Here is a 27,947-nt window from a genome sequence, read left to right as displayed (position 1 = left end):
AATCACAGATCACATGACTACATCTTAAATTGTTAGTTCTAACCTGAGTATGCAGCAGTTGTGGGGCCAGGCCTCAACGACTGGGAGTCTGACCTTAGAATCATGACGTTTTAGAACAGTTGGAACCTGAAACTTGTTTCTGATTATTTTGAGCCTGGCAGTTACTTCTTGGGTTGTGTTCTCTTTAGGATTTCTTCCATAGTCCTGAGGACTAGGAACTTGCAATCCTTTTAAAAAAATCTAGGACAGCTGGGGTGGTTGACCTAATGTAATAATCACAATACACTCTTAACTAACCCAAGTAGAGTTGCACTTAAACTTGCACTATAATAATGAAAAGACATGAAGAGAAATCACTTGAGGATACTTTCCTTACATTACCACAAGTCTGATTTTCAGTTTAGTAGTTCTGGTAGTCATTCCATAAGAAAGCTTTATCTCGTGCTCAGATATTAAGGATGCCCCCATTCCCAGAGTCTTTGACAAGGAGATGCTACCTTACGGGGCATGAGGTTGATCATTTGGATTGGTGGCGTGTTGGCACTTATCACTGTGGACAAGACACAGAGAGTGGCAGCTAATAACATGGGAAAGCACTGGGAGTTCCTTTGGCTCAAACTCAGCTCTTAAGGCGTCACGTTGCCCTGCAGTGGCTATGGCTACCCTCTTTTGTCTTCACTTTCTGGCTGCAGAGCCATTTCTTCTCAGCCGAACAGTCAGTGCTGTTCACAGCCCAGTTGCTTAGGTAAGCGCATCGTCCGTCTCCTTCCACTTCAAAACTACAAAGGAAGAGCAGGAAGAAGATCGGTTGACATGTGCATGTTGGTTTGGTGATAACATGTCCGAGTTGCCTTTCCAATCGATGCGCTCAAGCTGACATACACAAAGACATAACATCGGAAATCTATTGAGACTCCATGTTCACCAGAGTGGCTTCAGAAGAGTTGGGGTGTGATGATTATGAGCAAAATAACAGCAATGATTCACAGTCTGGCTGCTGGTAATAGAAAAACTTTTCCTCAGTTTATTAAGGAGTGGAGTTTGTTTATTTTATATTGTTACCTTAGACCAGGGCTGCTCAACTTTGGCCCTTCTTCAGATGTTGGCCGACAACTCCCATAATCCCTGGCTATTGGCCACTATGGCTGGAGATTATGGGAGTTGTTGTCCAAAAACAGCTGGGGGCCCCAAAGTTGAGCAGGCCTGCCTTAGACTCTGATGGCTGTCCCTGTTCAGAAGAGATCCCTGGATATCTCTCACTAACGAGCATCTACTGAACATTAAGGGACATAGAAACATAGAATTGGAAGGGCCTTTGGAGGTCTGCTAGTCCATCTCCCTGCTCAGTGCAGGAATCTGCTACAGCACAGATTCTCAAACTCAGGACTGCACAGGTTGTTGGACTACAAATCCCATCATCCCTAGCCTTCAGCCACTGTGAATGGGGATGATGGGAGTTGTAGTTTGACAGCATCTAGGGATCCGTTGGAGAACCCCTGTGCTATAGCATATCTGACAGATGGACATCTAGCTTCTATCTGAAAACCTCCACACAAGAGAGCTCACCACTGTGCAAGGCAGACTGTTCCACTGTTGAATGTTTTTTACAACTGGGAAATTCCTCCTAATGTCTGTTTATTTAGCAGAGGGGAGCGACTGGCCCTGTCCATCCCCAGCACAGCATCCCTGCAGTGGCTGTTGCTGGTGTCTATCTTATGTTTCTTTTTTAGATTGTGAGCCCTTTGGGAACAGGGAGTAATTTTATTTGTTGGTTTGTTTATATCTATGCAAACCGCTTTGGGAACTTCTGTTGAAAAGCGGTTTATAAATATTTGTCATATTTGTATTCTAGTTTGAATTTGCTACCTTGTCATTTTCACTCACTAGTTCTAGGCTTGACCTCAGGGGAAACGGAAAGCAAGTCCACTCTTCCTGTGATGTGATAGCCTTCAGATATTTGCAGACGGCGATCATATCACCCCTTGGTCTTCCCCAGGCTAAACATATTTTTGGACACATCTTGGACTCCGAACAGGCACAGGACAAAACTCAATGTGATAGGCACAATCACCAGCAATCGGGCAGCAAGCTTACAAAAATATAAACATATAATATATAAACTGTAGGAGATAATTCTGAGAATCTCGATATGGCATTGCGGCCGGCATGGGCTTTATATTTGCATTTTGGAACCAATCTAAAGCAAGGCTGACAAACATTGCGTATACAAATCCTGTCAGAGCAGCCTGTGGATTTGGGTCTTCTCCATGATGGAGAAAGGCATGCTTGAGTTAAGGAAGTAGGAACTCACAGGTTCTTGAACAGGGTGCCATCAGGCCATTTCCAGCCATCATCTGGTTCTCTGTGGAGGCCAACCCAATGGTTGAAGGGAACTTTGTTCTTCACTGTGATGTTCTGATAATAAATAAATAAATGAGCAGAACTGGGTTTTAAAAACAGGACGTGCACATTTAGGGTTGCCAAGTACCAACCTGAAAAGAAAACAGCCTGCCTGGCATTTTTAGTCCTTGGGCCAAGCCAGGATTGGGGGCTGTTTGCCAGTATTTTATTTTATTTTTTAGTAAAGCTGGGAAATCAGCAGCATTATGTTAATGCATTGCACCAGCTTGAACAGTGTATTCCAGGGCTGCATAACTTTTGTCCACCTGCAGATGTTGCTGGCCTACAACTCCCATCATCCCTGATATTGGCCACTGTGGCTGGGGATTATGGGAGTTGTCGCCCGAAAACAACTGGAGGACACAAGTTGTGCAGCCCTGCTATAGTCCATGTGAATTGAGGAGCTAGGCTGTGGCACACACAGGCCCAGCACATCATTTCATCACCTGCTGCATAAGAGGCTGCAGAGCGCATGAATGTGCTTCTCCTGTAGTCAATATTCCCCACCACCGCCATGGAACAGGTTCTGCAGCAAAGGGAGGCAGGCTTGGTGGTGGAGCAATTTGGCAGTGAGTGACAGCTGAAGATGGGGTGTGTGCTCTTCCAAGGCTGCCCAACCCTTCAGGAAGTGGAATTTTCAGTCAGGCTATTGAAAGCAATCCTGGAGGCTTTGATGGTTTGATATTGTGATACATTCAGTGGTGGACAACATTATCGGGTACGGGGTGGGGGAGAAAATCTCTAGGAATAGCTTCCATCAGAGTTGGCAATCCTCCTTGCTTCTGTGCACAACTCGGCTTCTGTATGCAGCCCTTCTCCACTCCTTCCCCTCACACTAGAACGCAAGCATGGATCCAGCCAACGTGCTTTGCCTCTACCAGCCATGGGAGCAGCAAACAGAAGGCTTTTGTGACAAAAGCCACCATTGGGCCAACGGGTCCAAAGAACCCAGGCTGTGCCCAATCATTGGCCGCACCTCACCCAACACCCCCCACAGCCTCAACATGCCCCCCGCATCTGGCATTAGACGCGGGGGTGCTGGTTTAGCTTCTGAGCAGGGGCCGCGCGGCTATCGTTCAGGAGTTAAATGGCCGCTACATTTGCGGCGCGACCAAGAGCCGCTCCTTGCTGCGCTGTGAAAGCAGCGCCACCAGCACAAGTCTAACTCCCAAAGGGGCCGTGCCACAAATGCAGCAGTGGCCTGACTCCCAACTCCTGAATGGAGCTGCGAGGGCGTGGCTATCCCCCGCGTCTGACATCAGACGCATGGTCTCCCATGCTGTCATCCTGAAAGTCTGTACTCACCTTCCCTCACAGCAGGGCTGTTTAATGAGACAGGTGCTGCTGCTGATTCTTGGTGCAATCCAGCAGTGCTATAGTAGCTTGCCTCATGCTTCTTGGTACGGAGCATGTAGAATGTCCATAGGATTGCCAGCTTTTGACTGCAATAACTCTGGTGTCTGGGGACAGGGGATGAAGCCTAGGATAGATCGGGGGTGGGGCCTGGTGGACTCCAAGAGAAGTGGACAAAAGCAGGCGTGCAGCCTGACCGCCAGCGTCCCGTGTGCGGTAGCAGCCGCGACCCCACTCACCCCGCCCCCTGAGTCTGATGTAGCAAATGTAGCGGCCATTTAACTCCTGAACGATAGCCGCGCGGCCCCTGCTCAGAAGCTAAACCAGCACCCCCGCGTCTAACGTCAGATGCGAGAAAAAGAAGGGAGGGGGAAGAGAGACAGAAGGAAAGGCAAGGGACGGGCCTGAGCCTGTCAGCAGCCTGAGGAGAATGAGCGGTCATGGCAGCACTAGCAGCAAGGAAGGGCCCATTCAACCACTGCTGCTGTTTGGGGCTACCGAGGCCATTGTCAGAGGGAGACAGGCAGGCAAGGGATGGGCCGTGGGTCCGGGCCTGTTAGCGGCCTGAGGGGAAAGGGCGGCCATGGTGGTGGTAGCAGCGAGGAACGGCCCGGCCAGGAAGAGGAGGCGGTGGGGGGGGGGAATAATGGCGGCGGCAAGGAGGTGGACAGACGGTGGACAAAGCCCTACCAGCTGGGAGGAGGAGGTGGTAGGCGGCGGGATGGCCTGGCCCTGGCCCGCCCAATGGGGAGAGCTGGGGGGGGGGGAGAGAGAGAGAGCTGCGGGGGGAGAGCGAGTGAGCTATGGGGAGAGAGGGAGAGAGAGAGAAAGAGCTGTGGGGGGAGAGGGAGAGAGAGAGAGAGCTGCGGGGGGAGAGCAAGCGAGCGAGCTGTGGGGGAGAACAAGAGAGCGAGCTGCGGGGGGATGCCACAGGCTCAGTGCACAACTGCACATATGCTCTGTGCGGGGGTCGGCTAGTATTATAATATTTTACAAAATCACACTGTTGGCTGAAGCAACTTCATTGTGAATATGTGCTACTTTGCTCCTGCTCCCACTCCCTGTTCTTGGATTCCCTGGCTTCTTCTGACCCCTTGCTTGTTTTGGGACCTTGACCCTGCCTGCTCCTAATGGATTGATCTTTGGCTCCCTCCCTTCTGCCTGTTCTTCTGACTCAGACTTGCCTGCTCCCACGGTCCCTGCCACATCTGACCCGCACAGGTACGACACAAGCTACATGCAAAACAGTGGAGAGACATTTGGTAGCCTCAAGCGCAGTGATGTAGTTCAGAAGTGCAGGCGCTCTCCGTGACAGCCCCCATGGGCCATGCCCATCCCCAACAGCCAGAGAAGCTGAGACATTCCGGCGCTCCATCCCTGTGCACCTCCCTTCCACTCTACACCCCTGTTCAAGCGTGGCTGAGAGCTCACAGCTCTCGCATGCTGGCATGGAGGTCATGGTGCATAGCAATTTCAGCAGGTCCTTCTCTTACCAGTTTCTCTAAGTTACCAATCACAGCCAGGGAGGCACCAAGAGAGGAGCAGTGGTGCTGGCCAGCCTCCCAGGCCCCTTCCAGTTCTGAGAAGTGGTAGCAGCTCGCTTGGTTCATGATCCAGCCATGAGGGCAACAAGGGGTGGCAGAGATGGCAGCTGGTATATCGGGTTTAGCCACTGACAATGAGAAGCACCATTGTTTTATTTGTTACATTCGTACTGCGCCCATTTTCCGAGGAGCTCAGAATGCAAACTGGCACTACAGGAGATTCAAAGATGCCACCACTTCATGTCAGGACCCCCTCTTCCTTGTGATGTCCAGTGAAACACAGTGCATGATGGGAAAGCATCACATCCATTGCTAACTACAAGAGGTGGGGCAGGACAATGCACAGCGTGATGACATCACTCGATGACTTGAACCCGATGTTCTGAAAGAGGCAGAGAAAGAGCCAAAGAGCAGTGGCAGCTCTGTGGCTCTTGAAACATCGACTGAGACCCTCAAGCGGCATTTTCAGCCTCTTATCAACCTTGTCAGGCAGAGGAGAACTGGTCTTGTGGTAGCAAGCATGAATGGTCCCCTTTGCTAAGCAGGGCCTGCCCTGGTTTGCATTTGAATGAGAGACTGCATGTGTGCATTTGAATGAGAGACTGCATGTGTGAGCACTATAAGATATTCCCCTTAGGGGATGGGGCTGCTCTAAGAAGAGCATATGCAGTCCCAGGTTCCCTCTCTGTCATCTCAAAGACAGGGCTGAGAGAGACACCTGCCTCTATTGTGTAGACCAGGGGTTCTCAGCGTTGGGTCTCCAGATATGATTGGACTTCAACTCCCATAATTCTCTGCCCCAATGGCCTTTGGTTAGGAATTATGGGAGTTGAAGTCCAATAACATCTGAGGACCCAACGTTGAGAATCCCTGGTGTAGACAATACTGAGCTAGATGGACCAATGGTCTGGCTCGGTAGAAGGCAGCTTCCTATGTTCCTATGATCAGGCTGCAGGACAGGGATGCCCATGGCCATCCAATGAGTGTCCTCACCCAATAGAATTTGAATGGAAGGTTTCTGTATCCAAGTCCTGCACCATAGCACTCACATTACACTCTCATGAAGTGTGAAATCATAATGCAAGCCCTGGACATGGCCAGACCATCTTCTGAGGCCATGTGTCCACTATCTGTGCCCCCGAGAAATATTTATATGCCACTTTTCAACAAAGGTTCTCAAAGTGGTTTACACAGAAGGTGTTGTAACACACACAGAGAGAAGCACAGGAAGTGCCACTGGAAAAGGCAGGTATCTGTTCACCAGGGCCACCTTCACCAGGGCATATTTCACACAGGGCTTAAAAAGCCCTTTAGTTTGCATCTCCTCCGGAATGGAGGGAGTGCATTCATTTATCGGCCAGATTTATCCCAAGTCCCTGCGAGCTCTCCGGGAGTACTTCACACACAATTTAGGTTTTTCACTGTGTGTTAGAGTGCAGCCCGATTTATATCGGGGGTAAAACAAATCCACATTTTTCTTCAGGTTTTGGGGACAACTTCGAGTTTGCATTAAAGCCTCACAGTTAACCCACGTTTTAAAGCCTACTGTCTGGGAAAGCTCCATGAGGCAAAACATGCTGCCTCAGGCTGTAGATCTTGCCCTTTAACAGTGTGGCAAATCACCTACTAAAATTGAAAGTCACCTTGTGGATGTGCCCTTAATTCTTGCAGAATTAATGCTCTGAGCTTGGTAAAACTAACTCTGGAGTGTGTGTGAAAGCGACAAACGTTAGGAGAAACTTCTTAATGCTAAGAGCAGTTCAGCAATGGAACCCTTTGTCTGGGGTGGGCAACCATCTTTTGGGATGCTCACCCCAAATCTCCTGCACTGAGCAGGGGGTTGCAGTAGATGAAGCAGGGGGTGAGCTGGGGGGTCGCACTAGACTCCCCTTCAACTTTAGAGTTCTGTGGTGGAAGGGGAGTGCAATGCACACAAACTGCTTTTAGAATGAACTCTGTCACAGAAGCATGCACATCTTTAATATTTATACTTTGTTAATGTATATCCCAACAGACAAACAAGAGCTCAAGAAATACCTTCCCAATATATAAACTCCTGCTAACTTGACAAAGAGGCACCTTTTAACATGGTGATTCTCTTTATTTAGCAGGGAGAGAGCAACTGGCCCTATCCACCCCCGGCACAGTACCTCCAGTGACTGTTGCTGGTGTCTATCTTATGTTTCTTTTTAGATTGTGAACCTTTTGGGGACAGGGATCCATCTTATGCATTTATTATTTCTCTGTGCAAACCGCCCTGAGCCATTTTTGGAAGGGCGGTATAGAAATCGAATGAATGAATGAATGAATGAATGATCTTAGGCCATACAAGTTATTTCCCTTCTGTTTTAATGCCCCCTTTAGGCAATTGTCCCATCCTTGAACTAAATGCACTCATGCTGATTTCAAAAGGAAAGACACCAAATATTGGCTCACATTTAGCACAGGGGAACACAGGTGGCTCAGTACCGCCCACACGGATGCATGTATCTAAACACCACCCGCGCACTTGCAGAGCAGGGCTGTTCCACTCTGACTTGTGCTACTACAATGGTTTGATGCCACCTCCATGATTTCCAGTGGAGGTAGCATCGCACAACTACAAGGGCACAGTTTTAAGCTGTAGCAGAACATCCCTGTTCCGCAACAGTGCAGGCACTGTTTAAATATATGCAGCAGCATGGGCAGTGCTTAACTACCCACGTTTCGCTGCACTAGATGTGCGTCATTGTCTGTTCCTTTGTGGCATATTTGCACACCAGAATTCCACTGGTTGCAATATGTGAGCAGCATGATCAAGCCTGGGATAGTGTTAAAGGATGTTCGCATTGAAATGCTGTCTGAGTATTTTAATCAGACCAAAGAACCGTAACAATTATTAAAATACCCAACACAGCTCATTAAGTATATAAACTATACTTATATACTTATAAATTTATATACTTAATGAGCTGTGTTAGGTATTTTAATAATTTTAGAGTTTTTTGTTTGGTCTGATTGTTACAGTTAGAACCCTATAACACCTTGTGTTGTGTTGGTTCTGAGTAGTTTAATTTTATTTATTTATTTATTTTTTACATTTTATATCCCGCTCTTCCTCCAAGGAGCCTAGAGCAGTGGAGAAACAACCCTGTGAAGTAGGTTAGGCTGAGAGAAGTGACTGGCCCAGAGTCACCCAGCTAGTTTCATGGCTGAATGGGGATTTGAACTCGAGTCTCCCCGGTCCTAGTCCAGCACTCTAACCACTACACCACGCTGGCTCAAACACCAGCATTAGTTCAATCAAACGTGTAGCTAAGGTTTACCAAAATAATTTACATTACACCAGAAAGTGAATGGTATTAAAATATGTGAACAAATATGAGGCCTGATTTTATTAAATTATACATAATTTACTTTGTCAGAGGGTGGAGGAGAGTATTAAAAAGCCAGCTATACAAAGGGCTGGATGTCTGCTTCACACATGACATTCATCCTGGGTGGAACGGATGTGGAAAGCAGTCATCATGTGCAAACATCAACTGTGTGGTAGGATGAATGGTTTTGTACACATGCACATATGATAAAATAGGCCTACCTGCAGTTTTCATCCAGTCATTTGAGAAAATAAAACAATTATAGGTAATAGAGATTGGGGGGAAATAAGAATTTCGAAAGTTCTATACAGTGGATTTTTAATATTGCACACTTGTTTCTACTTACTTGTAAAAACAAAGATGGTTGTTATTAACCCCACAATCTGGATGATGAATAGCACAAGGAGTATCCATGTGACAGAGTTCTGGACCCTGGAGTTTGACTGAGGGCCTGCAAATGGTAACAGTATAGAATTACAAGAAACTAGCTTGACATGTGCAGAGCATCTGCATGCTAGTACTGTATCGCTCTCCACGCCCTCCACCACAGCCCCCTCACTCCAGAGACCTCACCACCCTCACCCAAGCCCCAGATTCCTCCACTCCTGCTCCTCCTCCTCCTCCCTCCTCCTCCTCCTTGTAGGTTCGGAGCAGCTCCCAATTGGAGTTCCAGCACCACCCCTGCCAGGAGCAGCAGAAGTGGAACTGCTCCCACTGCCACAACCTCTAACTGGGCTCGACACCTGCGTAGCTCTGTGCTCCAAGCATCTCCCCACTTGTGCCTCCAATGTTCAGGCATCTGCTATCTTAAACTGGGATGGATGACATCATCACAAATGTGTCCATATGTATCTCTACAACTACAACTCTGCCAAATTTTGTCCAAATCAGGCGGTGTGGATAAGCTGCTTTGGACTGTACATCCTACAACCTGTTTTCTTGACCCTTGCCCAACTTGGCTCATTTAATCTGCCAGTAGTACTATCAGAAAGGGTCTGGTACATGTTATAAACACTTCTCTGATGGAGGAGGCCTCTTTGCCTTAAGGAGGCTATTATTAGACTTTACTTGAAGAAACCTGCACTGGATCCCTCAGAGTTAGCCAATTATATGCCTGTCTCCAATATTCTATGGTTGGGCAAAGCAATTGAGAGGGTGGTGGCTTCTCAGCTCAAGGTAGTCTTGGAGGAAGCAAATTATCTAGACCCATTTCAAACTGGCTTTTGGGTAGGCTACAGGGTTTAGACTGCCTTGGTTGGCCTAATGGATGATCTCCAACTGGGCAATGACAGGGGGAGTGTGACTCTGTTGATCCTTTTGGATCTTTCAGCAGCTTTAGATACCATCGACCATAGTATACTTCTGGGTTGCCTGAAGGAGTTGGGATTGGGTGGCACTGTTTTACAGGGGTTCCAGCCCCACCTCTCTGGCAGATTCCAGATAGTGCCACTTGGAGACTGTTGCTCTGCAAAGTTGGAGTTACTGTATGGATTTCCACAAGGCTCCATACTGTCTCCAATGCTTTTTAACATCTATATGAAACCACTGGGGAAATCATCAGGAGATTTGGTGCAGTGTGTTATCAATATGCTGATGACAACAAAATCTATTTCTCCATATTGACCTCATCAAGAAATGGCATAACTTTCCTAAATGCATGCTTGGAGGCAGTAAGGGGCTGGATGAGGGATAACAAACTGAAACTGAATCAAAACAAGAGGGAGGTACTGACTGTGGGAGGTCAGAACATGAAATGGTTTAGATCTGCCTGTTCTGGATGGGGTTACACTTCCCCAGAAAGAACAAGTATGTAGCTTGGGAGTGCTCCTGGATCCAAAACTCTCTCTGGTTTCTCAGGTTCAGATAGCGGCCAGGAACCACTATCAGTTTTTATCAGCTTCAGCTGATACATCAGCTACTTCCATTTCTGGAGGAAAATGACCTTAAAACAGTGCTAAATATGTCAATAACCTCCAGGCTTGGCTACTGTAATGCAATTTATGTGGGGCTGCCTTTGTAGGTAGTCCAGAAACTACAGTTGGTGCAGAATGTGGTATCCAGACTGCTCTCCAGGATTACTCAAAGAGACCATATAACACCAATCTTAAAAGAAATGCACTGGCTGCTGATATGTTTCTGAGCAAAATACAAAGTGCTGGTTATTACCTATAAAGCCCTAAATGGCTTTGATCCAGGGTATTTAAGAGAGCACCTCCTTTGCATGAATCCTCCCTCCTATTCTTCTGGGGAGGTCCAGTTATGGTTCCCACCAGCTCGTTTGGTGGCTACTCAGGACTGGGACTTCTCTGTGGCTACCCTGGGGCTCTGGAATGTACTCCCTGTTAAACTAAGAGTTTCTCCATCTCTGGCTGTTTTTTAAAGACCCTTAGGACACAACTGTTTTCTTAGGCTTTTAATTAATTTTAATTGATTTTATATCATAATTGTTTTAATCATTTATCCTGTTTTTATATTGTATTTTAACTTATGTATATGTCAGGCAGTATAGAAATATGATAAATACCCCAGCTAAACGGGCAAAGAGGCAACTTTTACCATGGTGATTCTCTTTATTTAGCAGGGGGAGAGTAACTGGCCCTGTCTACCCCCAGCACAGTACTTCTAGTGACTGTTGCTGGTGTGTGTCTTATGTTTCTTTTTAGAATGTGAGCCCTTTGGGGACAGGGAGCCATCTTATTGTTTGTTATTTCTCTTTTTAAACCGCCCTGAGCCATTTTTGGAAGGGCGGTATAGAAATTGAAATAATAATAATAATAATAGAGTAGAGGAGGAGAAAAGAGGAGGAGAAAACAGTAGAGGAGGAGAAAAGATGCCTTGAAGAATATATAAAGGACAGTGAAGAAGATGCACTTCAGATGGTCAAGAATGAGAAACTATTCAACACCAATCAAACAAAGCAGGCCTACAAGAAAGAACAAGTCAAGAACCGAGCAGAAAAATGGAAAAATAAGCCACTGCATGGTCAATATTTGCACAATATAAGTGGAAAATCAGACATCACCAAGAACTGGCAATGGCTTAAGAATGGCAACTTGAAGAAAGAAACAGAGGGTTTAATACTGGCTGCACAAGAACAGGCACTAAGAACAAATGCAATAAGAGCAAAAGTTGAAAAATCCACCACAAACAGCAAGTGCCGCCTTGTAAAGAAGCACATGAAACCGTGGACCACCTAATCAGCTGTTGTAAGAAGATCGCACAGACTGACTACAAACAAAGGCATGACAAAGTAGCAGGGATGATACACTGGAACATCTGCAAAAAATACAAGCTACCTGTAGCCAAACATTGGTGGGCCCATAAAATTGAAAAAGTTGAAGAAAATGAAGATGTAAAAATATTATGGGACTTCCAACTACAAACAGACAAACATCTGCCACACAATACACCAGACATAACTGTAGTCAAGAAGAAAGAAAAACAAGTTAAAATAATCGACATAGCAATACCAGGGGATAGCAGAATAGAAGAAAAAGCAATAGAAAAACCCACAAAATACAAAGATCTAAAAACTGAAATTGAAAGGCTGTGGCAGAAAAAGACCAAAATAGTCCCAGTGGTCATTGGCGCCCTGGGTGCAGTTCCAAAAGACCTTGAAGAGCACCTCAACACCATAGGGGCCACAGAAATCACCATCAGCCAATTACAAAAAGCAGCTTTACTGGGAACAGCCTATATTCTGCGACGATATCTATAACAACAGCAACAACAACATTGACAATTAAATTCTGGCATCCCAGGTCCTTGGGAAGGACTCAATGTCTGGATAAAACAAACCAGTCAATAACACCTGTCTGACTGTGTAAACAAGAAATAATAATAATAAAAAATAAATCACCACCACCATGTGGCCGCAATTCAGAGTCACACAGGTGCCCAAAAAGTCCATTGTCTCTGAGCTTTGCAGGAACACCAATTACTTTCTCTTGCTTTTTGTCAGCAACTGGAGAGCCTTTCTTCTGCACGTGTGGTTACAATGCTAGATCATGTCTAAAAGCAAGGGGAGTCAGCACCTTGCAAAATTTTGCAAGGCGCAGTAGCTGATCGATGAACACTCTCACTTTGCTTGGGCTGCCATATACCCCGCTGGAGAATATGTGACTTGAGAATGTGAGATGGAATCTGCAGTCGGAGCATTTTCATACATGAGGCTTCAGTTGGTTTTGATATGGATGTTCTGTTTATTTGGAGTTCTAGTTAAAATTAATTGTTGGTCTGGGGGGAGCACAAGGAAGGCATTTGCAAGACAAATGGACCTTCAAACTAATGTAGGTTTTAGATTTGAATTATAAGCCAGTATAGGGGAGAATTGCTTTAAGCCATCTGTGTGAGAAGGCCTTAGATCATTGGTTTTCAAATGGGGGTGGGGATTTCTCATGAACGTCATCAGGGGTTTCATGGTGAGAAGACCAGTTATGCAGACAAACTTTCTTTAAAGGAGCAGTTTCCCTGACACTGCTTAATGTTCCATAAACCATATTGGGCACATTCTAAGGCACAAAATGAATAAGAAGAGTCCAGCAGTTAGCCATAAGGGTCATCTAAACCAGCTTCCTGCTTCCAGATGCCTCCAGGAAGACGAGAAACAAGGACAGCCACAATAGCCCTCTCCCACTGTTGCCTTCCCCCAGCCACTGGTATCCAATGAAACACCCAGCAATGAAATGCCTACCTTCTTACCCACTACGTTTACCTTTTTCCTTGTTTTCCTCCAAGTTGAAGTCGACCCACTGCTCGATCAGCACGAGCTCGTCTGCACCAACTTTCTCATTCCCATCAAGCGTCTCTCCTTTAAAGGACAATCACAACTGACAGTGACCTCGGGGTGTATCTTCCACAGCCATAGTAAACAGCTTCTCTGGATGACATTTCTTTTCTGTTCTGATTTTCAGCAGGCTGGCAAGGGTTTGACTCCCAATAGTTAGGGAGTGGAGAGCTGTGCACTTTTCAGACTAGATCCTACAACGGGGTCAGACTAGATCCTACAACTAGATCCTACAACGGGATCCTACAACGGGATCCTACAACTAGATCCTACAACGGGGTCAGCTGTGCACTTTTCAGACTAGATCCTACAACGGGGACGTATCTCAGAAGCGTGCTTCCACACTTCTTGTGTCATGACAGCACAGTCCCTACGCAGACAACAGGGTGCTGTTCACATTTCCAATGCCTTGTATCAAATTTAATTGCTGCGATATAGAGCTAGGACGTTGTATATCTGGTGTGGAAAAGTTGCTGGTTTTCTGGGTTGTTAGTTGCTGTGAGACTGCTCCCCCTCCTGTTTACTTTTTGAATGGAACTTGCCCGAACGGAGGCATTTTGCTGCTGATGAGCAGCTACTCTGGAAAACGCCCAGGTCTTGTGGCAGCAAGTATGACTTGTCGCCTTAGCTAAGCAGGGTCCACCCTGGTTGCATATGAATGGGAGACTAGAAGTGTGAGCACTGTAAGATTTCCCCCTCGGCATGGAGCCACTCTAGGAAGAGCAGGAGGTTTCAAGTTCCCTCCCTGGCTTCTCCAAGATAGGGCTGAGAGAGATTCCTGCCTGCAATCTTGGAGAAGCCGCTGCCAGTCTGTGAAGACAATACTAAGCTAGATAGATCAATGGTCTGACTCAGTATATGGCAGCTTCCTATGTGCCTTTGTTTGTTTGTTTGTTTGTTTATTACATTTATATCCCGCTCTTCATCCAAGGAGCCCAGAACGGTGTACTACATACTTAAAACAGCAACAAGTCTCCCCTACCCTAAATTAGGCTATTCGGATCCCTGATCCATAGTCACCAAGTGTATGGTTCATAGGGCCCACAAGGTCACTAGCTCTACCTCCTGAGCCATTTTGCATCTCACTTTGCTACCCCTCTCCCTCAACTATTGCTTTACTGTTGGTTCCAGTTGGTGGTCATTTATGGCCCACCTTGGGCCACTTGGTTCCTTATCTAGCTCCCCTTTTCTCCCCCCAGAGGCCTCAGTGTTCCGGAGAGAGAAAGGGTTTAACTGTCGCCAGGAGGTTTTACACACATGGCTTTTACTTCAAATCTCCTCTGGAGTGTGCCAGTCCACATATTAGCTGCATTCACCCTGAAGTCCCTGCAGGCTATCAGGGACCAGTATAGACAGACAGGACTCTGTTTTTCCCTGAATCAAGGCTGCACATTCTGGCTTAGCCTGGATTATGTCTGGCTTTAAAAAATCCTCTATTTCAAGTGGCTTTTAAAAAAACCCTCGAGGCTTCTGTTATGTCCCCCTGTTTCTCCCTGATATGTGGAGTGACCATTGGCAGTAAATTGGTGGTTTTCAAAATTCAATGAAGTGGAGTTTGACAGCTGTTTCAGATGGTCTGCTCTGAGTATTTGTAATTTCAAGCACTGGGGGGAGGGGTTGTAGCAGATTGGTGAAGTTCTGGGGAGGGAGTCCAGAAGGGGAGGGGGAGGGAGCAATTCCTGAGTTAAACGCAAGCACATACTGCAAAATCTGTGTCTGAACATAGGCTTTAGATATGCAGAATGGAGACTACAGCTTGATGTAACCAGAGCCCTTTTTGTCTGAGCTGATTCACCTGCATTTTTCTTCATGACAGAGAAAGCAATGATTTCTACTTTAAATTTCCCTACTGCTTAGATGGTCTAGGGTGTGTGCGGGCGGGGAAAACATGAGGTGATGAAGGCAGTCACTCACAAAGGCAAGTTCATTATAAAAATCAGCAGAGATTTGGGTCAGATTCGGCAGGCTCGGGTTAAGCATTCTGCTGTTTGATCTGCCTGCTTGGCAACTTGTCATGCTGTTCTTCCGTAATGCTGTCAAACTAACAAAACAAAAACAAAAGCTCTCTCAGCTCCTCCTCTGCAATGTGATTGGTTGGAGGAAAAACCCAGAGCAAAGTGTGGGAACGCACAGGAAAATGATCTGCCAGGGATTGCGGAGAGAAGCCGACCCTATGTGAAGTGTCCAATTAATCCCTGAATTAAATATCTGCGAATCTGCTGCGAAGCAGATTCGCTCTTCAGATACCCAGTGGCATGAAGCCATGTGTGAATAACTCCCTAGGGAGGAGAACTGGTCTTGTGGTAGCGAGCATGATTTGTCCCCTTTGCCAAACAGGGCTTCTTTGGGTTTGCATTTAGATGGGTGACTATATGTGAGCACTGTAAGATATTCCCCTTAGGGGATGGGGCCATAGCTCAGTGGAAGAATACCTGGGATCCTGAGATCATTCCCTGGCATCTCCAGGTAGGGCTGGGAGAGGCTCCTGCCTGCAACCTTGGAGCAGCTGCTGTCAGTAAGTGTAAATGAGCTAGATGGGCCAGTGGTCAGACTGTTATAAGGCAGCTTCCTATGTCTCCAGGGGTGTAAACGTCATGGGGGCAGTGGGGCTCAAGCCCTCCTCTGGATTTCCTGGGGGAGGCAATGCACACACACCCAGCTACCAGGTAGCATCAGCAAGCTCTCATGTTCAAGTTCATCAGTCAGTTGAACAACACAGTCAGATACTCTTCAGATCAACTCTTCAGTGTTGTCTTTGTAGCAACTCAACAGGTTCTTAGGAGGCACGGCTGCCTCTCCAGGCTCTTTCACTCTCTGACTAGAAGTAGAATAACAAGGAGAAAAGCTAGTGGTGCTCTATGCATGCAGGTGCTCTGCCTAGAATGACCCTATCCCCTAAGGGGCATATCTTACAATGCTCACATATAGTCTTCCATTCCAATGCAAACCAGGGTGGACCCTGCTTAGCAAAGGAGAGAATTCATGCTTGCTACCACAAGACCTCTCCCCCTATGTGCCCCGTGTGCCCACCCCCCGGGAAATTGAGAGATCTACACCCCTATATGTCTCTTCCTATGTTTCTCCTCCTCTTCTTCCTTTGCAGCTCTGTGTCTCAGCTCACTCTACTTGGAACCCAAACCATCTTCTTCATTCCCTCCATTTCATCCTTGGCCTTCCAAAAACTGGCCCTGACCAGTCCACAGCCTCTACCAATCCGCCACTTGACCACTGTCTCATCCAGCTTCATGTCCTCCTCCATTGCTCCTGCTTTAAACATTTTCAAAAGCCAGAAGGGAAGGGAGAAGAAGGAAATGTGTAGCGGACTGCATGGGAAGTGCATATTTTGCATGCCGAAGGTCTTGGGTTTGATTCCTGACATCTCATCCTATCTGAAACATGGGACAGCTGCTGCTAATCAGTGTAGACAATACTGAGCTGGATGCACCAACGGTCTGACTCAGTATAAGGCAACCTCATGTAAACTTTCAAATCTTGACCTCACCTAACCATTCCTATAACTTTTGCTTCAGCACATTAACATTTTGGACACAAGGCCATATTTCTGTCTTCTTCTTAACATGTATATACTGCTTTTCTATTTTAAAAAACACAAGAGATACAGCAGCACCTGCCATTAGAAGCTATGCTGTATTGGGGCATTTCTAGATGGAAAAATATTCCATTTGAAAATGAAAGTTCTTTGCATTTATTAATTGTCTATGCACATTATGTAGCTCCCATTTGCACAGGGTATTTGCATTTACTACTACTACGACTACTACGACGACGACTATTTATATACTGCTCTGTAACCAAAGTTCTCAACGCGGTTTAAATAGAAAAATAAATAATATAATGAGCTGTTTATATTACTGATTTTTATTGCAATGCTCCACCAGCTGACCACTTGAGGAAAATTTGTGATGAAAATTGCATCTTTTGACACGACTATAAAAGTAGTTTAATTTTCATCACAGATTTCCCACAATGGCCAACAGATGGCCCTGTGTAATAGCATATGGAGGAAGTAAGCAAAGTAAACAGCCAATCGAGGAAGGCAAATATTACATAGTGTGAAAGGGAGCTATGTAATGTGGATGGAGAGTTAATAAAGGCCAAGAACTTTGGTTCTCACATAGAATATTTCCCCACCTAGAAATGCCCTAGAATAGGGACAATTGCTTTGCTTTTTACCTTTGGAGCCAGTCACCATGTTTGAATCTCCTATAGTGGTAGAAGTGGTCGGTTCTGATTTTGGAAAGTTTTCCTCTCATCTGCAAAGCAAGATGAACTCCTGAATTCATGCAAGCAACATCAAACTTTGCATTTTTAAAAAGGCCTATAACATTGAGTGCCAAAACCTGGATATCAAATGCCATCCCTTCATTCCACCACTTCTCAGCTCAGCACCAAACTCTGGCCACAAAGGCCTTACGAAGCTACAGCCCCCCCGCCCACCGCATAATGGTGCATCAAAGGGAGAAAGTTTAAAAAATGACACTTACCCACTCAGTGAGCTTCCAGTCCCCTAGATGAGGAAGAACTGAGAAAGAGAAAACATATTTTATTTCAATAATTTTACATTACTAAAAGGGACCAAGTAAGAAATAACGAACACAGGAAGGCAGCCACCAAGTTAAAGAAATTTTAGGACTAGATTAGATGACATGCAAGAGATCTGTGAGCAGACCTCTCAATGTTGCCTCAAAGAAAAAGCACCTGTGCACCCAATTGGATCATGGCTTTGGCACTGGGCTTATGGGTTTAACTCAGGAGTTCTCAAACGTGGGTTCCCAGATGATGTTGGACTACAAGTCCCATCATTCCCAGCCACAATGGATGAATTGATGGGAGTTGTAGTCCAACAAAACCTGGGGGCCCGAGTTTGAGAACACCTGGGTTAACCCTTTCCTCCTGCCACTTCTTTTCCAGTATAAATCACACTCATCCCGCCCTTCAGCTGTTCTTTACCCTGCTGCACAGTCAGCTTCACTGAACACTATGACTAACATGGTGTGTGGAGTTTTTAGGGATATGAAGTGACTGGCAGAGCTGCTGCTGCTGCCGCTGAGACAAAAGCTGCAGTGCTTCTGTAGAGAACAGTTGGACCTGCTACTACCAGCAATACAATTTTAGCCCTGTTTTGTGTTTCTGTGGTTGGGTTTTCTTGTTTTACGTGATGCTTGTGTTAATGTAATTATCTTTCTTTTTTTTATGGCAGCCCCTTTTAAGGGGCTTTAACCTAAAAAGCAGTGCATAAAAAATAAATATGTCATACACACATAGTTCTCTCTTTAGCAACCCTAGACATATTCTGAGGATCACATCTTGTAGGCAGTGGCATTATTAAAAAAAATAATGAGGGGGTGGGTGGGCACAGAAGGGACAAAGTGCATTTCTGGGTGGGTGAGCTACGTCGCATTTGTTAAATTTATGAAACAAATGTGGGACAGGTGGGGGAAACTGCTTTCCTGTGGGGGGTGCTTGCCCCCCTCCTCTGGAGCCACCCTTGCTTGTAGGGGAAGTAGTACTTTGCTGCAGCAGTCAATGATCAAACATAGCGATAATGCCAATTTCCATGGAGGTCAGGAACAGCAAATGCCAAAGGGGTCATAGAATCCTGAAGCTATGGCTGTGAAAAAGTCTGTTACACTGAGGTGTAGCATCCATCCCTGATGCCTCATTGCTAGACTACCATCCTATGTCTTATGTGGGGCTGCCCTTGGTAGCTCAATGGGAAGACATTATACCTCTGTTTCTGCATTTGAATTTGCATCACTTTTGACAAATTTGGCCACTTCACTGCTTACCCCAACTTATTGATCATTTATGAACAAATCAAAGAGCACTGGTCCCAGCACAGAACCTTGTGGGACCCCACTTCTTTCTTCCCTCCATTGTGAAAACTGTCCATTTATTCCTACTCTCTGTTTCCTGTCCTTCAACCAGTTACTGATCCACACATGAAGCTGTCCCCACACATGAAGCCACGTGTGTGTTACTGATCCATGAGTTACTGATCCACACATGAAGCCACGGCCTTGCAGAGGGCATTTGCGCATGTGTGGTGGCCGCCAAAATGGAAAGCCTGAAAGGGCCGAAAAGGCTGCAGTTACCCGGCCGTGGCGGGCCGCGGCGGTGATGAGGAAGGCCGGCGGGGGGGGGGAGAGAACCCACACGGACACACACACCCCCGCAGCTTCAGCAAGCCCCCCGAAGGGGCGAAAGGTAATTAGTATCTAATTTAATTTTTTTTAAAAAAAATTCGCGGACTGGCCGCACCGGACCCGGCAGTCCGGTTTCGGTCCGATGGGACCGGGGGTGGTGTGGTGGTGGTGGTTCGGTTCGACCCCGGACCGGACTGCCGGTCCGCTGGTCCGCACATCTCATCCACGCATTGAGACCCCTCCGTTTCATACCCTCAGGGTGCGTGTTTCTTACACACACCCTCAGTTGACAGGTTTGTTTCACCCAAAGTTGCTAGTCTGATGGCCTCCTCCATTTTCCCAAGAGCTTTAGGTTTATTTTTCCAGAAAGATTCCTCTGCAAGCAAGAGCGGGAATTTTCTCCTTTAGCTCTCTTATTCAGAATTGGGAGGAATATACTTGACAAAAATGGTGTCCACAGGGCCTGGTGTTCACCTGGTTGCTGACAGATTGAACAAACCACTTCTTTCTTGGAACATTCTGGAGGTGTTTGCCTGTGATGTCCACTATCAGCGAGAGAGGAGAGGAGAGCAGAAGTTTTAATATGTCCAGCTAGAGTTATATGACAGATTTATCTACTTTAGGTTGGCTCTGTTAAGCCATTTCCAGAGGACAAAAAAGGAACTTCATGCTGTGTCTTATAGTTATCTCCCCATTGGGCTAATAACAGTTTGAGGGGAATTTGGACTGAGGAAATGACAGATGAGCCCTGACCCAAGTCCTGAACGGCTTGGGTACGGGCTGCCTTAGAGAGTGCCTTCTTCTGTATGCTCCCCATAGCATGTTGAGGTCATCTGGTCATCGTCTTTCTCCAGTTACCACCGGTACGTCTAGTCGTACCTTGGAGCCGGGCCTCCTCTGTAGCTGCTCCTGGCCTATGGAATGCACTCCCAGCAGATATCCTTAGCTTAGGCTCATTGTTGCCCTTTAAGAGAACCCTAAAAATGTACTTGTTTAGCCTGGCCTTCCCAGGTTTTTAGATTGGTTTTAAGTATTTTAATTAGTTTTACATGGTTCTGAATTGTTTTAAAATTGTTTTTATATTGTTTTAAGCAGTGTGTTTTAAATGGTGTTTGCTTTTATGTTTTTTAAACTTTATATGCTGAGAGCCTTTGGATGAGGCGGTCTAGAAATGTAATAAATAAATAATAAATATGAGGAAAGGAGTAAACACCCTTCCTCGGCACCAATCCTCCAATGACATCTGGAGTTCCCTGTGCCTGTGTGTATGTGTGTGTGTATGGGTATATGTAGGAATGAAATTTGTTGTTACTCTGTAAAATGCTGTGTATATTGATGATACTGTAGGAACAATACATAGTAATAATAAATATTGCACTTTTCCTGTAGTGAGGACAGAATGGCATCTTGCCTCAAAACAACCCAGTGAAATAGGCTAGTTTAGAATAATAGGATCACAGAATTTTCAGTGAAATGCATTTAGAGGCCTTCCAGTTCAGCCCCTGCTCAGTGCAGGAAATGGCTACATTATGGTTGCCCAGCCTCTGTCTGAAAACTTCTAGGATAGCCTACCAGACAAAACAACTGCTGTCTAACTTGAACCTCTTTCTGGGGATGTACACACATCAATTTTTTTATTTGATTTGTGCCCCAATTGATTCACCCTGATTTGTTTTGAGTCCAAATCTGTCCCCCTCGAATCACCCCAGATTTGATTTGGATTTGATTTGATTTGGATTCAGATCAATTTAGACCACTTATAAAGGTCCTATGGGCACCAAATATGGGTGGTGGGTAGGTCCCCAAGGGTGTCACCTACCAACCAAATTTGTAGGCAGTGGGGCACTTGGTTGATTTTAATGACTTTTTTTTTTTTTAGTTTTTAATGATTTTGTATATGTCCACTATAGGAAATATTGGGGATTTGAAGTCACCCCATCCTAACCCTAACATGGATCCCGAGCTTTAATTTTTATTTTTTATGCAAAGCTCTAGCCCCTGTAGAAGTGGAGTTATGGAGCAAAATGTGCGGTTACTATTTTTCAAGTGTTTGGATTCTTTGGTGTCTAATAACTTTTCCTCATAATGAATCCCTATGAGGATTCATTAATGCCTTCATTTTTTTGTTCATTTTGACTGTCATTGGAGAGTGCCAACTGACAACTGCCATGTGGCAACTTCAGCACCCCCACCCCCGGCCACACACACCCCACATGCACTGGAGTACTCAGTTTATATTTTAGGAATGTTTGAGGTGTTTAGACTCTTGGGTGTGTAATGAATCCTCATTGGGATTCATTATGAGGAAAAGGTATTAGACACCAAAGAGTCAGATTCCTAGAACATAAACTGAGTAGTACCCCAATGCTTTGTGGGTGGGAGTGGGGGTGTAGTTGGCACATGGCAATTGACATTTGGCACTGTCCAAAGACAGTCGAAATGAACAGAAGAAATGAAGGTGTGTAATGAATCTTCACAGGGATTCATTGAGGAAAAGTTATTATACACCAAAGAATCCAAACACTTGAAAAATAGTAAAAGTGTGCCATCAAGTTGGTTTCAACTCCTGGCAACCTCAGAGTCCTGTGGCTGTCTTTGGTAGAATACAGGAGGGGTTTACCATTGCCTCCTCCCGCGCAGTATGAGATGATGCCTTTCAGCATCTTTCTATATTGCTGCTGCCTAATATAGGTGTACCAGCAGGGATTCAAACCGGCAACCTCTTGCTTGATAGTCAAGCATTTCCCCGCTGAGCCATTAGGTGGTAACCACACATTTTGCTCCATAACTCCACTTCTACAAGGGCTAGAGCTTAGCTTTTTTAAAAAAATGAAAGCTGGGGAATTAAGAGGTGGGAACCCATTCTCGAAGTGATTTGAATCAAATCTGGTGTGATTTGATTTGGACACGAATCTAGCCAATGGATCACTGGGGTGAATTGTTCTGTCTCCAAATCACCCGTATCAGCCAGATTCGGGCACAAATTGATTTATACCCAAATCAAATCACATATCCCTAAGGCTCCTTCTTTGTAACGGAGAGGGGACACACACACACACACACACACACACACACACACACACACACACACACACACACACACCCCTAGCTCAGTACATGATGACAGCATGGCCAAAATCACAAATATTAGTAAATAATAAATATTACTTGCAGAACAATCCCACACAGGCTACAATGCAGCAGGATCACACTTTACCTACTTAGCAGAATCAGTATGGTATAGCTGTTAGAGTGATAGAATAGGACCAGGGTTATATACTGAGGTTCAAATCCCCACGAAAAAAAACCACCATTGCGTGATCTTGGGCCAGTCACCATCTCTTAGCCTAACAACTCATATGACTGATTGTTCTGCGGAGGAGGAGGGGGGCAAGGCTTGTATGCCTTGGAGGAGAGGTAGGATGGAAATCTAACGCTAACATTATAGGGTTTGGCTGGCCGTTTTGTTTGTTAGGCAGGAACTGGTAAATAGCCCAGCATGCTTAGTTCATGTTGCTACATAGCTAAAATATGTTTCTTAATGGGAGTCTCTGGATACAGATATATCTTTTTGGAATAGAGGGTTGCCAACTCTGACTACAGCTATTCCTGGAAACCTTTCCCCTCAGTATTTTTCCGATATATTTCACAATAAATATCAAGCTATGAAAATCTCCAGAATGTTTTTCAGAAGATGGATGATGATCCTTGGAGCCTCCAGGCCAATCCTGAAGGGTTGACAGCCTTACTGGACTGGGGAGAAGCCTAGGTCCTAGGACTGGAAGAGAGCAGAGGAACATTAAGTCCAACTCCTTGCCTAGACTTGCCAGCCCTCAAGGATTGGCCTGGACTCCCTAAGAATCTATCAGTCTCTGAGAGACGACCAAAAGCAATCCTGGAGATTTTAATGGCTTCGTATTTTGAAAAATATTGGGGGGGAAATATCTAGGAACTGCTTCAGTCATAATCTCTTTTCACATGTTCAACACTAGTACAATCTATGACCAGTATACACAGGTACAGTTATTCACACATTATGCTGAACACAGGTACAGTAGTACACCTCCTATCGGAGCTAGCATGATATAGTGGTTAGAGCAGGCTTGCTCAACTTCAGCCCTCCTGTAGAAGTTGGACAACAACTCCCATAATCTCTGGCTATTGGCTACTATGGCTGGGGATTATGGGTGCTGTAGTCCAAAAACAGTTGGGGGCCCTAAGCTGAGCAGGCCTTAGTTAGAGTGTTGCACTAGGATGAGGGAGACCCGAGTTCAAATCTCCATTTGATCATGAAACTCACTGGGTGACTCTGGGGCCAATCATGTATCTCTCAGCCTAACCTACCCCACAGAGTTGTTGTGGGGATAAACATGACCATGTATGACTGCTCTGGACTCCTTGAAGGAAGAGCAGGATATACATGTAAATAAAAATAAAACAAATAAAGCATAATCTGTACCCTGAATTTCAGGGGGCCTTTAAAGATGAACACAGGTACGGTCATTCAAGCAAAAAGATGTACTTGTGTACAGATATTTGTACACAGAATGTCTGCAAGAGGCTAGAGCTGGCTATTCTACTCTTGCCCCTAAAACTCTTGCCATCAGTTACTCACATAATTCACACTGGAGAGTGCCACAGAGAGCAGAAACAAACTCAGTATACCTCAGCAAAAGGCCTGCAGGAAAGATTGCTCCAGGGGACTCAAGGCAACAAATGATCAGAACCACTGGCTTGGCAGAAGGCAGACTGGCAACTTGCCTGTTCTTTTCCGACCCCCTAATATGGTGGTCAGCTGGACCGTGAGTGTCAAGCATAGCTCCCCATCAACTGCTTCTCCACAAAAGGATCATACTCGATCATCTGTTTAATTGTAGCTATCCTTGATTTCTTTCAGAGAGAGAGTGATAAGAGAGAGAGAAATCTTCCTGACCCTAATGGGCTCCAGAGCCAAGACACCAGGATAAGAATCACAAGACGGATATCCAACTGAGCCCTGAAAACAGTGTGGCTCTTTGTTCCCTCAACTATGTTAGAGACGAATGTTCTAGAATGTTATGCATTTAATGCAATACTGTGTAGCATTTGTTTAGTGCCTTGGAATGTTCAGTGCTTTTCATTTGCATGATCTTGTTGTAATTCTTAAAGCAATCCTACATGATAGGCCAGTATCCTTATGTCCATATTGTAAAGAGTGTGTGTGTGTATGGAGTTTGGCTTGCCTAAGACCCCAATTTGTCAGTTCATAGTAGGGGTGTGCATGGTCCGTAGTCCCCCCCGGTCCGGCACGGGGGGGGGACTGTAACTTTAAGCAGGGGGGTGATAGTACTTAACCCCCCCCCGCTGCTCTTCCCCCTCCGGCGCTGTTCTTTTGAAGAATCTTCTTGGGGCGGCAGAGTTCCTCCCTGCCTCCCCTGCCCCCATCGTCGTTCCTTAAAGTCCAAAAGAGACGAGCGCTAGCGGCGCGCATGCGCCCTGCACGGCGCACGCTCGTCTCTGACGCTGCCACGAACGCCGTGATGTATGCGGCGCGCGCGGCAGCGTCAGAGACGAGCGCACGCGCCGCGCAGGACACATGCACACTGCTAAGTACTACCACCCCCCCACTTAAAGTTACAGTCCCCCGCCCATCCGGACCGCCGGACCGGTCCGGCGGTCTTTTCTATTGTGCCGGACCAAAACCGTGCACACTCCTAGTTCATAGCAGAGGTGAGATTTGAACCAGGGACTTTCTGATATGTAGTTCAGTACCTTAGCCACTGCTACTACTACTACTAGGCTATTTATATATTTTCCAACAAAAGTTCTCAAAGCAGTTGAGAGAGAGAGAGAGAGAGAGAGAGAGAGAGAGTTCCCTGTCCCCAAAAGATTCAGAATATAAAAATAAATACAAAGGAGACTCCAACAACAGCCACTGGAGGGATGCTGTGCTGCAGCTGGATAGGACCAGTTGCTCTCCTACCTGTTAAATATAAGAGAATCACGCAGGGGGAGAATCAAGCAGGGGTTATACTGTCTAATAAATTTGCTGATAAACAGGAAGCTTCTGATAAATCATAGAATACTTGCATCAAGAGAGGACTCCCCCTCGTCCCCCTATACCAAGTGTTTACAAATTGTTGATAACATACCTGGGAGTACACCTTTTAACCTCGTCTTCTTAAGTTTTCTCAGAGCAGTTTATGGGAAAGTTGGGCTCCTGATTGCATTCTAGATTTTTTGTCTCAGCTTTTCAGTCCCATTAGATTTTGTCTGTTCTGACTTGGTTGCACCACTTCCCAAGAAAAACAACAGCTAACTGACATGGGAGCGGTAAAAATAATTGTGGGAGGGAGCTTGAAGAAAGCAGATTCATGACAAACTGGAAGGGCTAAATCTGTCCAGCTTGGTTTTGCCAAGGCTAGCAGACATTAAATAACAGAGAGATGTCAACACGGAGAGGGTTGAGGGGCTGTTTGGAGCGACGGGAGCAAGTGTGACCTGGAGTAACCCATGAATGTGGAAGAAGGGAACATTTTAAGGGAACAACTTCAGATCTCAGACTGTAAAAAGGGTAGATTTGCCAACTTCAAAGGTCCTGACATTACAAACGTAGATGCCTGGGTCAAAGAGATTGAGTTCCTCCGAATAATGACAGGCTAAAACGAAGACTAAATCACAGGTTTTATTACCTAGCATTCTGGTTCATGGGGCCTCAGGCTAAACGAGGACTCAGTCTTTGACAGGTATGTGCTGCAGTCCCATGCTGGGTGGTCGGTGGCACCAAACATTGACAGATAGTTGGCAGGTTGCGTTTATCCCATTTGAAATGTAATGGTCCCTGAGGTTACTGTGTTCAGCTCCCTAGGCAGAATTACCCAAAGTTGTTTGTTAGAGTTATTACGCATTCATTATTAAAACCAATTATGGGCCAATAAGGGGCCTCTTATAAACATAGGGGTGTAGCGAGGGGAGAGGGGGCCTGTGCCCACATAAGGGTGGTCTCCCCACTCATAGTGGCATCCCCTGTGTGGTGTGTGCACTCATGTGCATATTCACCCCCACTTGCCACACTCCACCCACCCTCCTTTCATTGGCCGGGCTCCCAGCTGATGGAAGGAGGGTGCACACATGGTTCATCGAGAGCACATGCATGCACTGCTTCCTTCAGCCAGGAGCCCAGCCAATGGAAGGGGGATGGATGGAGGGTAAGTAGTCAAAGGAGACAGCTAGCTGAAAGCACACCCCTCCCTCTGCTCACCCAGCGCTGCCCATCCTTCTTCCACCAACCATGCTTTGGGATTTATCCTGGAGATTGTGACCTTCTGCTTCTCCATCATTGTAGAAGGCCTGGTAGATAATTATAAATGCTTCTCTGAGGGAGGGAAGGATGCCTTCCTGTCTTAAGGAGGCAATCATTAGACCTCTTCTGAAGAAGCCTGCTTTGGACCCCTCAGAGTTAAACAACTATAGGCTTGTCTCCAACCTTCCAGGGTTGGGCAAGATGATTGTGAAGTTAATTGAGAGGGTGGTGGCCTCCCAGCTCCAGACAGTCTTGGAGGAAACTGATTATCTAGACCCATTTCAAACTGGCTTTTGGACTGGCTATGGGGTAGAGACTGCCTTGGTCAGCCTGATGGATGTTCTCAGATGGGGAATTGACAGAGGAAGTGTGACTCTGTTGGTCCTTTTGGATCTCTTGGCAGCTTTCGAAACTATCGACCACAGTATCCTTCTGCAGCATCTGAGGGGATTGGGAGGCATTGATTTGGTTCCGCTCCTACCTCTCAGTCAGATTGCAGATGGTGTCACTTGGAAACTGTTGCTCTTCAAAACATGAGCTTTTATATGGCATCCCCCAGGGCTCCATACTGTCCTCAATGCCTTTTAACATCTGCATGGAACTGCTGGGAGAGATCATCAGGAGATTTGGTGCAGGGTGTTATCAGTATGTTCTCCATGAAAGCACCTTCAGGAGAAGGCATAGCCTCTCTAAATGCCTGCCTGGAGGCAGTGAGGGGCAGGATGAGGGTCAACAAACTGAGACTGACTCCAAATAGGATAGAGGTACTTATTGTGTGGGGTCAGAACTCAGGAGATGATTTTGATCTGCCAAGGGTCACACTTCCCCAAAAGGAACAGGTATGTAGTCTGGGAGTGCTTCTGGATCCAAACTTCTTTCTAGTGTCTCAGATTAAGGCAGTAGCCAGAGGTGCTTTCTATCAGCTTTGGCTGATACACCAGCTGCATCTGTTTCTTAAGATAAATGACCTCAGAAGAGGGGTACATATGTTGGTAAGCCTCCTACCCAGTTTAAGGAACGTTACAGCTACCAATACGTTCCTGGGCAAAATTCAAGGTG

The 27,947-nt window shown here is 46.0% G+C and overlaps 2 protein-coding genes and 1 long non-coding RNA gene across 9 annotated transcripts in view; 2 read left to right on the top strand and 1 right to left on the bottom strand.

Moving 5' to 3' along the window:
• The window catches only part of LOC128345702 (uncharacterized protein K02A2.6-like), a 48,283-nt gene extending 28,776 nt beyond the window's left edge, over window positions 1-19,507 (top strand). Inside the window, exon 3 of one of the 2 annotated variants that reach the window (XM_053298060.1) lies at window positions 19,389-19,507. In XM_053298060.1, coding sequence (XP_053154035.1) covers window positions 19,389-19,444 — 56 coding nt within the window. In that variant the 3' untranslated portion in view covers window positions 19,445-19,507. The remainder of the gene's footprint in view (window positions 1-19,388) is intronic. The other variant, XM_053298059.1, reaches the window with a different exon arrangement.
• LOC128345703 (C-type lectin domain family 2 member B-like) lies at window positions 254-25,995 on the bottom strand. 6 transcript variants are annotated; one of them, XR_008316592.1, is made up of 9 exons: window positions 25,738-25,995; window positions 17,945-17,982; window positions 17,634-17,713; window positions 16,095-16,257; window positions 13,368-13,463; window positions 9,000-9,104; window positions 5,247-5,425; window positions 2,312-2,415; window positions 254-779 (listed from the first exon to the last, which is right to left on the bottom strand). XR_008316592.1 is itself a non-coding variant. In XM_053298062.1 (9 exons), the coding sequence occupies exons 4-9, from the start codon at window positions 17,650-17,652 to the stop codon at window positions 635-637; spliced, it is 648 nt and encodes a 215-aa protein (XP_053154037.1). In that variant the 5' UTR covers window positions 17,653-17,713; window positions 17,945-17,982; window positions 22,824-22,850; window positions 25,738-25,995; the 3' UTR covers window positions 254-634. The 6 variants fall into 6 exon arrangements, 5 of the variants coding, with proteins under 5 accessions (XP_053154037.1, XP_053154038.1, XP_053154036.1 ...); XM_053298062.1 differs by lacking the exon at window positions 16,095-16,257 and adding an exon at window positions 22,824-22,850; XM_053298063.1 differs by lacking the exon at window positions 16,095-16,257 and adding an exon at window positions 22,828-22,850.
• A 751-nt stretch (window positions 25,996-26,746) lies between these two features.
• Window positions 26,747-27,947, top strand: part of LOC128346864 (uncharacterized) — a 40,715-nt gene continuing 39,514 nt past the window's right edge. The window contains exon 1 of the long non-coding RNA XR_008317250.1: window positions 26,747-26,793. This is a non-coding gene — a long non-coding RNA (uncharacterized LOC128346864). The remainder of the gene's footprint in view (window positions 26,794-27,947) is intronic.

Source organism: Hemicordylus capensis, chromosome 2 (assembly GCF_027244095.1).
Source record: "Hemicordylus capensis ecotype Gifberg chromosome 2, rHemCap1.1.pri, whole genome shotgun sequence".
NCBI classification, from domain to species: Eukaryota; Metazoa; Chordata; class Lepidosauria; order Squamata; family Cordylidae; genus Hemicordylus; species Hemicordylus capensis.
Note: the sequence above shows the minus strand (reverse complement) of the source record. Positions and strands in the feature narration are given on the sequence as shown.

Bases quoted from the DNA above. Each gene is read 5' to 3' on its own strand.
- LOC128345703 (XM_053298062.1), bottom strand. The intron at 9,105-13,367 runs GTAAACGTAGTG...TACCATTTGCAG, and splicing joins GGAGGAAAACAAGGAAAAAG to GCCCTCAGTCAAACTCCAGG. The intron at 2,416-5,246 runs GTAAGAGAAGGA...ATTTATTATCAG, and splicing joins TTGGTAACTTAGAGAAACTG to AACATCACAGTGAAGAACAA.